Source organism: Danaus plexippus (genome assembly GCF_018135715.1).
Source record: "Danaus plexippus chromosome 13 unlocalized genomic scaffold, MEX_DaPlex mxdp_15, whole genome shotgun sequence".
Classification (NCBI taxonomy): Eukaryota; Metazoa; Arthropoda; class Insecta; order Lepidoptera; family Nymphalidae; genus Danaus; species Danaus plexippus.
Window position 1 is genome coordinate 1,547,607 of NW_026869849.1, and position 12,407 is coordinate 1,560,013.

Consider the following 12,407-nt stretch of genomic DNA (forward strand, 5'->3'; position numbering starts at 1 on the left):
ATTAATCATGTGAAAATTATACTTAGGACTTTCGCGAATATAAATAATAAAAAAAAGCAGATGTTTTGGGTAAAAATGTTAAAAAAAATATTAATATATATCTGAAGGTTAAGGTTAAAAAAAAACTCGATGTCAAACTTTATTTCAAATTTTCTATTTACATGTTAATTCACACAAATTCAATCACAAAACATAAATTAATAAATTAAGTAATGACTAGGTTTTACAAAAACATTAAAATTACATACCGTTATGACAGTCATAGATAGTTACATAAATATGGGCCAATCAACCTCCTTTCTGTTTTGTTTATGTTACATTGGCAGAATATATTGTGCAAGTTTTGTATCTATGAAGACCATATATAACGTGTATTTTTTCGAGTTTGAGTGAGTGATGTGAATTTATTTGGCGAATAATAAATAAAATACTTTTATACTGACAGTATTTAGGTAAAAGGATAATTCTGCTAAGGGTAATGAAATAATTTATTACAAACGTAAATATCTATTATTTCGATTTTAGAAAATCTTTTCTCTGCTGTTGTAGTTTTTGTTCTAATATCGTGATTTTCTCTTGATATTTCGCTGTTTCTCTTGTAAGTGCTTGTATCGCTGAATCTTTTCTCGCCACAGCGACTTTTACCCTAAAAATATATTTAAATTTATTAAAAGCACTATTTTTATGGCAACATTTAAACTTATAGTCCGATATAAAAAGTCGAATAAACTCAATAATTTCGAAAGAAAATATCATACATACAATACAATACTTTTCGTTATTATTGTACTTTAAAAAATCCATATTTCAAAACGTTGTTTGTCACAGATAAACACAAAACGTCTAGAAATCAATAAATATTTAGGTTTATAATTGTTAACATTTTATATCATTATATAGAACACAATAAATTATTATAATATTTGTATATATAACCGACTTAGCATAAAGCTGATGCATCTGTTCCTCGTGTGTTTTCTTCATGTTCTCCATGTCCTTCTGTAAATTCTCCACTTTGCTTCTCCAAGACTCCTCACAACTCAATCTCACCTCATCCGCTCTGGACTCTAGCTGGGAGTTTTTCTATGGGGTAAAAGTTGAAAACCTATTATCATTTTGTTTCAATAAACTTAGGGTTGCCATATCAAAATTTCATTCAATTAATTACAGTCATTTTTATCATCAAAATTTGATATTTTTGACTATTGTTACATTAGAATATACATTTTCTAGAAACAATTGAGTGCATTATAACGAAACGAACATTATCAAAATATTATTTAATTTATTATCACACTTCTATTTTCTCATACTTTCATACTTACCTTCTTGAATTCGGGATATTTTAAGATTTTGTTGTGTAAAAGTTTATTAATGTTAATGTCATCCTTACCTCTGTTAAAATTCTATTCCGGGACTCAGTCTGACTGATAGCCACTTCTAATTCTGCGCCTGGTAATAAAGCGATGTGTGGACGTTAAAAATAGAGATTAATAATTATTTAATAAAATTATCTTAGTAGGAAATTCGTCGGGCGATATTAGTTCGAGAAGTCATATAAAAATGCTAAAAAGATATTAAGATCGTAGTTTACGGTTATATTAAACCAGTTAAGTTTTATTATTTAACAGCAAAAATTTTAAATAGAGAACGTTTAAAGTAAAGTCTTAAGCCTGATCATGCTAATAATATGCCAATATAATAATGCCAACTCATGAAGACCATGTTATAAAAAAAAAATACCAACTTTAATTTTCACTATGACATTTGTTTGTCAATTTCGTTAACTTTTAATCTACATTGACACAAACTCTGTCATATTTCACTATGACAACTGTCAACGTCGCTTATAGCTTACTGTGACATATGTCAATGTTATTTATATTATTTTATCTGTGGAAAATATCCATCCGCTCACATTTATCCTCTGTGCTTCTAATCCGAGCTTGTGCGTCTTGGTATCTCTTCAGCGTCGCTTGTTCCGTTTCCGCCAATTCCTTCAATTCGATTTCGTATTGTTCTTTATTCCGCCTGTGAATATTTATGTTTTAATTGTTTTTTTTTAAAGATATATATGACGGAGAAAAAATGGGATTTAATATTTAAAGGTGTAAAATTTAAACATTTCGAATACTCATTAGCTTGTTTAAAATAAACATATTTTATGTTAGGTACTTCTTAACATTATTTTAATTTAATCGTGAATTTAAATTTGTCAACAGCAGTAGTTAAAAAGAAGGAACTTATCGGATCAATAATGGTTCAATTAAATGTATTTTCTATACATTAATATACTTAATGAAGCTGTAACCTCAATGCCTCCTGTAGTTCTCTTCGGCCAGCCTGAGCCTCACTCTCCATGCTCTCTATAGCTCTCTCTATCTCCCTATCTCTCTCTATCTTATGCTGTGCCGCTATCTCTGTCACCTTCTTCATCAGCAGCACCTGCTGGTCCGCTTCATATTCTTTCTTGTATTGATTGAATTCTTCTTCAAGTTCTAGACGTTTCTTCTTTAATTCTTCCTGTAAGATATCATTTATGTATTATGTAAATAAATATTAAATACACAATTGTGTATGTGAGTGGGTGTGTTTATATTCTAGTATACACTACGTGTGTGTATACACACATACGCGTGTGTCTGTGTGTGTGTGTGCGCGTTTGGGTGTGTGTATGTTTACACTCGAGTGTATGTGTGTGTCTGTGTGACTACTACTACCAACTTACAAGTAAACTAGTTTTCAGTGAAGTATAGAGCACTTTTCTTTATAATTAAATATAAAATTACAAAGGACTTTAGGCAGTAAAATATAAAAATTAATACCTATGTAATATTAAGTTTTTAATTGAAATACTAATAAATATATTTTCTTTTTGTTAATCTTTCGATAATATTAAAAGAAATTTATATACCTCAAATATTTCTCTTTCCTTTGCTATGTCCTTTTCTATCTGTTGTTTTCTCTCATCCAACATTTTCTCTTGCTCCTCTTTCCACTTGGCTGAAAATTGTGAGTTTCTTAATTATAAACGCGATCAAAACAGAGATAGCGCTATACGGATTATCTTTTCTCCTATGTCCACCTTTAGACTTTTGCTTGAATAATGAATTTAAAGAGTAACTTTACTAGGTACATTTAGTCCAAATTTTTTACAAGATATTTGAGCAAGTTTTTTCTGTACACGCGAATTTTTAAGCGCGTTGCGCCAATAGAACTTACGGTTCCTTGTTAAACCAACTTCCTCAAATACCCTGCCATCAAGGTCAACAAGTATTACGAGATCACTAACGAATAGGTTCGTCGTGATATCTAGTTGATAGAAGTGAGGTTTAGAGGTATAACAAACAAAGTTCTCCACAACCTACTAAAAGACTTGGGCCTGACCAGAACTAACATCAATTGATTCTTGGAACGTACTTCGAAGACAGCCCTAGTAGGTTCGTTTCAAATTTGGTTGGTAGAGAGAGGAGCTTGGAAGGTGGAGGTGACAGTTTAGCGCTCCTTAGATAGGGGCCTCTTAAACCTACACCTGGATCGCAAGTCCCAGGCACTGTTGAAGCTCCTCTCCCTGCAACGTGATGGACCCGGCACCCGTACAGTGAATCCATGGAATGCTGAGAAGTTTCGTTTCATATCGGAGCTGCTAATTTCTAGGTCCATGTAGGGTAGTGACTTTAGATATTGAGGCTGTACTTGGACCTGATTTTCAAAAGCCTTCTTTTTCTTTATAAATGCTTGCCTTTGTCTTTTTAAAACTCCCTTTCTCACCAGTGGTGGCCGCAAATTATGTTTTCCTGAATGTTTTCTATAGCAATTGTATGAAATAAAAAAAAGCAAATTTGAATCGCTTAGTGGTGTCCGGCAACAAGTAAATCCACAATAAATAAAAAAAATTCAGTCTTTGACATCAGCTTTTCTTTGTCGTAGTTGCAATTCCGATATAATAATCAGACTGCATTGCATTTTCTGAAACCATTTACTATAGCAATGTATATATTTATTCACTACATCAGACAGTAGATATTTCAAGGAATAAAAAGCCCCCCGTCTTTTGGAAAAAGCTGATATTTTGACGCGTGAATTTTGGATTGCTAGCTAGGCTGGTTTTTTGATATAAAATTAAAACAAGACGAAAATATAAATGTTTTAAACCATTTAAATTATAGTGTATTTGGGACAATAAGGTATGTTTTTAGCAAATTTCGATGAAAAAAGAATTTTAAGAAAAAGATACACATAAAAAACCGAAAACCGAAAACCTGGTTATTTAAAATTTTTAGATTATGTGAAAAAAAAAAAAAAAAGTTGACGAAAGTCGTGGATCTTTTTATTAGCTACAAATATGGCATAATGAGATCTAAGATTTTCGCGAGTATTCATTTAAATGAAACTAGTATTATTCGGATTTACTACGCGGATTTTATTATTTAAAAACTACATAATCCCGACGTTTCGGTTACTTTGCAGCAACCGTGATCACGGGCAGACGAGGTGTGAATGTCTGTCAGTTGGTCCTTGTTATTTATCATCTACCTCCATCGATTTCTTAATTTTCTGGCGTACCGCTCTGGATGCCGGCAGAATGCGCTCACGGTGTCTTGAGGTCCTGCGGTGTGGTTTCGGACATGGGATTTTATATTTTTAAGAACGGGGTCCCAGGTGTTTGATAGATTCCAGCCATCTTCTCTATTGAAATTGGGATGTTTTTTAATTTCAATAGCCTCGTGAAACGTCGGGATTATGTAGTTTTTAAATAATAAAATCCGCGTAGTAAATCCGAATAATACTAGTTTCATTTATACAAATATGGCATTTTTCTTTTTCATAGGACTTTTAGTTTTGCCGGAAAACGAGATAAACCATTTTTACCCTTAAAAACTCACCCCCTCACTTGCCGAACTCGGATCGCCTGTAACTTATTTTTCCCTTCAATTTCCTCATATTCCCCTCCTTCTCTAACGAGTTTCATCCTACTGTTATATTTTTTTGCTTTGTAACATTTTTGAAGGCATCGGCCCTGGTCTAATGCGGACTACCTACACAGTATTTACAATAAGTTTTTATTTTATATTCCTCCATTAAAATAAGAGGATAATATTTATATTACACTCACAAAATTTCGTAAATTTTTGAATCAGATATTTCGTTGTTACTTTTCTAAGTGCACGGTGAATGACGTAACAAAAAAAGGGCGCCAAAATGGCAGATTTTCAGTCGTCCGAAAAGTATAGGAGTTGTAAATATTTTTTTTAGCTTATTGATTAGAATTGTTTAAGTACTTTATTTTTTCGGTTTTTATGTAATATAACAATAATAAAAAATTGTCCCCTTTGTTATAGATGTTTTCCGAGTAATATGTACTTTCTAAGAGTATTTTGACACCACTGACAGACGGTAAAAGAAAACATCGTGAAACATAGACTTGTAATTGCAAATTATAAGTTTGAAATCGCCAATCCGCCTCGAGCAAGCGTGGTGATTAAAGATCTAACCTTCTCCATGTGAGAAGAGGCCCTTGCTCAACAGTGGGCTCCGATAGGCCGATGATGATTATGTTATAATGTTTATTCAATTTAAACTATCAAGCCTCACTATTATTCTTGGTAACCAAACAGTATTTTAAATTCCTCGTTTTTCTCCACCCTGAATCTCTCCCCCCTTACACATCCTTTTATATTTATTCTCTAACATCTTGTACTAATGTCTCTCACCCATCTGTTCTCTATGTTCTCTCTCTCTAGCTGCCCTCTCTCCCTCCAGTCTCTCACCCTCAGCCCTCAGCTCGTCCGCCAGCCTAGCACGCTGTTCCTGCTGAGACAGCTCCAACTCGAGTAACTGACGCTCTAGTCTAAATGAAAATTAAAAAAAAATGTTTGCTGCAAGTATACATGTAACCAAAAATTCCATTATATCTGACCTGATTCTGAAGGTGGAAAATAGACATATTTACTTACCAAAAATTTATTACATCAAATATTATTTTTGTCGTACTTATTTTATATTTTCACCCTTCAGATTTAATAAAGCAAGTATGCACATCTAAGCGATATTATTTTTCTACAGGCGCTGCATAAAACTTTTTAAGTTTATGTCAAAGGACCTAGCCTATTAGCACAATCTATCACTTGCCTAGAACTGGCCAACTGTCGCTCTTTTATCAGGGCATTCTCCTTTTCTTCCTCTAAACTCCTCCTTAGTTCCTCTAAGTCATTTGCGTGTTTCGCGCTCATTCTCCCACATTGTTCCGCGTGGAACATTTTCAGGTCCGATATCTCTTTTTGTTGTCTCTCTGCCATCTCTCGTAACTCTCCTTCCAGACCTTTTACTGTAAGCTCCTGTAATATCGAGTTTAATATATTCAATATTAAGTTTTTCTTTACTAGGAAAGATACTTGTGCTAGATGTTTCATAATGTATAAAAATAAAGACCTTAATTTTCTCAGCTTTTTGACGCACCCACCGCTGCCGTGCGACCTTAGAAAAAGTTAAATATTATAAATTGTTCAGATATTTGACTGAAAACAAGAAAGACGAAATGCGATTCCAGTGAATACACCAAACAAAAAAATAACAAAAATATTTCCCGTACCGGGAATCGAACCCGAGCCTCCTGGGTGAAAGCCAGGTATCCTAGCCACTAGACCATACGGGACTTACGTAGGTTGTTTAAAAACCATAATTGTATAAATAAATTTATTATTCAAAATTCAATATAATTAAGCACTATTTATTATACACAATAAAAATGTTTGAAATTATTACTTATATAAACTATTAACTGATTAATGTCAAAAAATAAAAAGATATGAATGTTTCAATACTTGCTGAGCGGCGGCCATCTTGTCGTGTTGATTTCTCAGCTCAAGTTTGTATCGTTCTTCCAATGTCTGAGCGGATCTCTTCCACCTCTCTTCAAGAGTACGACGTTCGTCAACCAACTGCTCAATGCGATGGTTCAGAGTCTTCTTGTCGTTTATTAGCTACGTATAATTATAATTTATATCCGATTACAATTGTTATATAATAAAATATTAGATTTATGTAACATATGCAATATTAAATTATAGGTATGATACATTGTTTTTCATCAAATATATAAACGAATTTAAATTATTTTATGTACATATATATAATGGTTGTAATGTCATCAATATTTGACCTTGATATACGTCTATTGTCGTTTTTCGACTTTAATACATTATACCGCAACAATTTAGTATATAAGCCGGTTATTTTTTTTTAATTAAGTGACATAGACTTTATTCATACTGCCGTTATTTTAATTAAAATAAAAATGTAGTCGAATACTCGCAAATAAATTGTTATAGGTGACCAGGGGGCAATAATTAGCAAACGGTTATCCACAAATGAAACTAATATTTTTCGGATAAACCATTCGTGATTTATTTTTGTAAAAAACTACATACTACCGACGTTTCGGTTACTTCTCAGCAAAAGTGAGCGAAACGTCGGGAGTTTCATTTAAATGAATAAAACTAGCGAAAATCTTAGATCTCACTAGTCAAACTTATTTCATCTTGGACCTTAATTTTCACTATACTCGCAATGACAGCAAAATATAGCCTAAAACAGTCGCTTATTTTAAAAGATCATTTCGGATTTTAAGCTTACAAAGCCACCTTGACCTTGTCATACGTAACTATTTATTTGAAAGGGTGTTTTAAGGGCGTTGAAAGCAAAACAACTACTTACGCGTTAGGTAGAGGGAGGTCACGGAAATAATATTGTTTACAGGTGAGAAGTTTTTACAATTATGCAATATTTTTACAAACAAAATGTTAAATGACCGTATTTACACTGATAGCTCAAACAAGCTAATTAGTGATCAGAGTACAGCGTTGTCATTATCAGATCTCGTTGCTTTCCTTTGGTGTTAACTATGAAGGAGTGACTGACCCATAATTTTGTGAAAAAGCCACAAGTATAGCAAAATGGCTCAATAAATAAAAAGATAACCTCTTTAACAGAACAATGTTCGATAACAATCAAGAATGATTAGTTCAGCAAGATTCGGCGCCGGTTCAGAAAGCTCGAACAACCAAATTTCGGTCAGAAATGAATGGTAAAAAGAGTCAAAGCCTTCACCTATTCCTGAACTTAATACACTAAATAATGTGTTATAGTAAATTTTTGAGAATAACGTCATTAAAATTTAAAGTACCCAAAACACTTCACACAGTTAAGAACTTACCGTTAGAAAGAGCGCGTTAGGATCTATATTTAAAGGGCTGTATTGCAGCCGATTAATGATTTTATATTTATGTATTAAACTAACAAAAAATTATAGTAAACGCAAAAAAAAAATCTTTGTTAGAATATTTATGTCAAGACTGATTATATAGTTATAGTCAATAAGTTATACCTGATCAATAAAATTCTGATGTCTCTTTATCGTCTCTTCGCATTCTTGTTTAACCTTGGCTATGTTCCGATGTGATTGCTTCTCGAGGTTGCTAACTTTGTTGATCATCTGGTGTTAAGAGATTGAGGTTATTGACCCTTCCCACTTTATAGATGCTATTTGAAGGTAGTTGTAAAAACATACAAGGGGAGGTTGGGGAGAAGAAAAAATGTTCTAATAGTTCATGTCGATAAAGTCCATGTAATGGTAAGAAGATATCTGGATAAGTGAATTTGAAGCTTATTTCTAGATTTGATATAATTTGAGTACAGGTTTATGAGTGAGTTCTAACTGAAGCTACCAACGAACCTGTTCCTTATGATTGGCGAGACTTTCTTGAAGTAAGGCAATGCAACAGGATCGTTCTTCTAGTTGTAATGATAGCGTTACAAGCCTCTGAGCTAACTCCGTTTGTGGCAGCTTTAGTAGAGCTTCAAGTCTAAACGACGGAGATAGCTTTATTTTTGGGTTTAAGTATATATTGGTACCAAAAATATAAAATTATTGTAATTTTGGATTAAAACACGTGCATATATATTTTTTCTACTTATTGCTCTTTAAGAATTATAATCCGTTATTCAAGCATAAATATTTTAGTACTGTGATAGGCCAAAATGTTGCTAAAAATCCACTTACTTGGGTATAGTTTGCGGTGTTGTGTTTGTGACGACTGATAGAGCATCGTTCGCGCTTTGTTCTACCTTTTCCAAAAACTCAAAGATCTCCCTTGAATAAAATTCACGTGTTTCAGAAGATTATAGGTTTATTACAATACCTATGGGACGTCGGCAAAAATGCAGTTGTTAATATTGATTTATCTACATCATATGTCGTATACTTACATAAAGTTATCTTTGGGTGTTGAACATCTATCTTCCTGTTTCGGTTTCGGTTCGCTCGGTTCATCAATATTCGTGACAGGATTATCACCAAAACTTTCAATTTCCTTCAACATCGAGTAAATGTCGACGATAGTAGATTTAGAGTTGAGCTCCTTTGGCTTTGGGGCTTCTGATGTTTTTGTCCTTTGGCTATTAACTTCGGCTTCGTTATTTTCCTCGATTTTATCAATAACTGTTACTGCTTTTGGAGGTTCTGCCGTGTTATCTTTGACGTTATCAGTCTCTAGCATTCTCGGTGACGGAGCTGATAAAGACATCCATGATTCAATGTCTTTGTCGTTTTGGACACTTTCGATTCTAGCACTAGACGGCGCTCTGCCTGTCACCGCCTTGTTCAGGGTCTTCACATCAACGGGAGTTTTACTTCTCTCTACACTATTCTTTGCATTCCTGTTGTTCCAATACTGTTTATAACTGGAATTTTCTTCGTATTTCGGATTTATATTGTTGAGTTTTTTGTCATATTTTTTTGCATTTCTCGGAAACTCCTTTGTACAATCACTTTTGACTTTGAAGTAGTTCTGTATCAGCTCTCTCGTTGGCACTTTGGATATATCTCTCTTGTTGTTTAGAGAGCTTTTGTCGGTACTGTCACTGTTATTAGTGCTTTCTTGCGAGTTTTCGCTCAAGTCTGTTTTACCATCGTTAAAACGATTACTATGTTGCTCAAACATTTCGTCTATACTAAGAGGAGTAGGGGATATTGGGTCTATTTTTATATCTTTAACTGTTAATTCGTGTAAAGTGTTTATAGCCTCTAGTTCTTTCCTGTAATCTTCAATAACTTTTGAGGTGTAAGCTTTTGTAGAACTGTTTAGGAGGTAAGTAGGATATTCCAATTTTTCTGTGTCTCCCTCTATGTTTTCGTTAGTCCCCGGGATATGAACGTCATTTTTTGTTGGTGTGTTCTGTGGGGCGGGGCCGTGAGTCTCTTTCTTTAAAAAGAAATCTTTGTAGAGTAATCTGCTGTGATTCCATGGTTCGGACCATTTATTGCTGAAGTTTGTTTTAAAAGCTTTATCATTATCTGTGGAATATTCCGAATTGTTAGTCGGATTTGTTTTGCTATTAAAGTCATATGAATCAGGCGCAGGTGTAAGTAAATAGTTTTGCGTTAGCGTTCTATGTTCTTTATTGACACTGTCCGGGTACCCTGAATCTTTTGAAGAATCTGTATGAATGCCTGTACTAGATAATCTAGTGTTGAAGGAGTCTGGTGTATTTGAGTGGATGTCATCGTAAAATGCGTTATAATTTTGTGCACTATTAAAATCTTTATTATCATCTAATAAAGTTCCCTTGTCGTTTTTATCGTAATTAATATCGTTGTTAGATATTTCTTTACAGTCATATTTGTTTTTTGGTGAAAGGTTTTCAGTATTCTGAGATGGTATGCTATCAATGTCTTGAGCTGATTCCTCTTCAACTAACGATAATTGTTGTCTCGTCAGACTCAAACGGCGCGGATTGTCAAGATTTTTGTCAATTTTATTATTGGCCGGTGCGAACGATACTCTGCCTACAATACCATCACCGTTTCTAACGTCTTCCAGGGCTAAAAAATAGGATTCGTACGACTTATTCCGACACGGAGACGAGGGCCTCAATGGGAACAAATCGGTATTCCTCGTAGGCGACGGCGGTCCAGATTTCTCCTTTATTGTAATCTCTAAACCGTAATTATTGTCATTCGTCTCATTTAAATTCTCCATAGATTTCCGTCCTTTCTTTGCAATAGTCCTGTATTTTAAGAAATTCTTTGGATTCGTATTTCTGTTCTTGCAGACAGTTTGAGCTTTTGCTTTTATCTTTGTTCCCAAACTAATAAACGTGTCTTCGGAACCGTAATCAGATGCGTTGCTGCTTATCTCTTTGTTTTCGTTTCTAGTGATGTGAACATTTGAATGGGTCAAAAGGTCTTCTGTGGGAGGGAGCACTTTCACACTTAACGGGGAGTCTGAGGAGGAAAGTACGAAGAATTCTAAAGAAAAGATATACTAGCTAGAGAGCAAACATTACATGAATTAAAGTTCAAATGTTATGTTAGAAGATAATAGAGATAGAAAATACATACAAACAGGATTTAAGCTTGCAAGTGGGATGTTCTAGAAATTTATTACTCTACATATGACAAAGTTTAACATAAAAAAAAATTTATTTCCATATATTTCTTTTTTAAACAATACCTATACAATGATTAATTAAAAAAATAAATCAATCAATTGTTTTTGTCACTTGATAAAAAAAAAAGCAATTTTGTTCAAATTTTTACATTGAAATTAAATTTAGTAGAGAATACTTATTCCTTGTTTGATTGTATATAATAACATACTATTGTAAGACTGTAATAAATCAGCGCTAAAAGTTTTATAAAAGGATCTTGTGGATTGGCCTCGTTCCTTGGTGTCCGCTGAGAATGGTCTCTTGTATCTTTCTGGAACATCCTATAAAGATAATACAAATAATTCAATGCTTACTTTACTTGATAAATTTTATCAAATCAACTTCATTAACTTTTTTTTTTAATGTTTGCAATTTCTTTTCAATATAATTATTAAAAAATTTATGAGTATAAAATGAATAAAGGATATTTTTCAGGTATATATGATGTACAAATTCAATTATAATATAATGTATAATATTAAGTTTTTATTAAAAGTTAGGGATGAAATTAAAGTTGTTAAGTGATATTATATGAAAAATAGTATATTAATTTGAACAGTATTCTTAAACCTATACCGTTCAAATTATATACTGTTCTGGTCATTGATTAAACACATAAACAAAACAATTATATCAGTGAATACGAAATATTGTAGAAAAAATTACCGGAGAACTAGAGTTTTGTAGAGCAGATCTTGGACGATTTCTTGAATTTTTCCTATCTTCTTTTCTCTTGTTTCTATAAGTTAAATTTACTGGTGAGCCGAGAAGCCTTAAATTATTATTTTCTTTAGACATTCCTTCCAAATTGGCAACAAAACTGCATAGATTTATTTCTAAGAGAAATTTTCAATACAACTTTTGACATTATGAACGTTTGTTATTAGGAGAAAGCCGTTGCTAGGCAACTGAGGAAG

The 12,407-nt window shown here is 33.1% G+C and overlaps 1 protein-coding gene and 1 non-coding gene across 2 annotated transcripts; both read right to left on the bottom strand.

Moving 5' to 3' along the window:
* Positions 1–132: 132 nt before the first annotated feature.
* On the bottom strand, positions 133–12,377 carry LOC116769933 (centrosomal protein of 131 kDa). The gene is made up of 16 exons (XM_032661147.2): positions 12,157–12,377; positions 11,660–11,771; positions 9,268–11,284; positions 9,062–9,151; positions 8,735–8,864; positions 8,387–8,494; positions 6,825–6,983; positions 6,433–6,477; positions 6,133–6,338; positions 5,715–5,851; positions 2,915–3,003; positions 2,312–2,523; positions 1,919–2,031; positions 1,394–1,452; positions 941–1,083; positions 133–646 (listed from the first exon to the last, which is right to left on the bottom strand). Exons 1-16 carry the CDS (start codon positions 12,286–12,288, stop codon positions 511–513), a joined length of 3,888 nt encoding a protein of 1,295 aa, XP_032517038.2. The 5' UTR covers positions 12,289–12,377; the 3' UTR covers positions 133–510.
* Positions 6,584–6,655, bottom strand: Trnae-uuc (transfer RNA glutamic acid (anticodon UUC)). The gene has a single exon. It is a non-coding gene; the product is annotated as a tRNA-Glu (tRNA).
* Positions 12,378–12,407: the final 30 nt, after the last annotated feature.

Coding starts and splice junctions, on each gene's coding strand:
- LOC116769933 (XM_032661147.2), bottom strand. CDS start 12,288: ATGTCTAAAGAAAATAATAATTTAAGGCTTCTCGGCTCACCAGTAAAT. Junction 9,152..9,267: donor ACACCCAAAGATAACTTTAT/GTAAGTATACGA, acceptor ATTTTATTCAAG/GGAGATCTTTGAGTTTTTGG. Junction 647..940: donor ATGCATCAGCTTTATGCTAA/GTCGGTTATATA, acceptor ATATATTTTTAG/GGTAAAAGTCGCTGTGGCGA.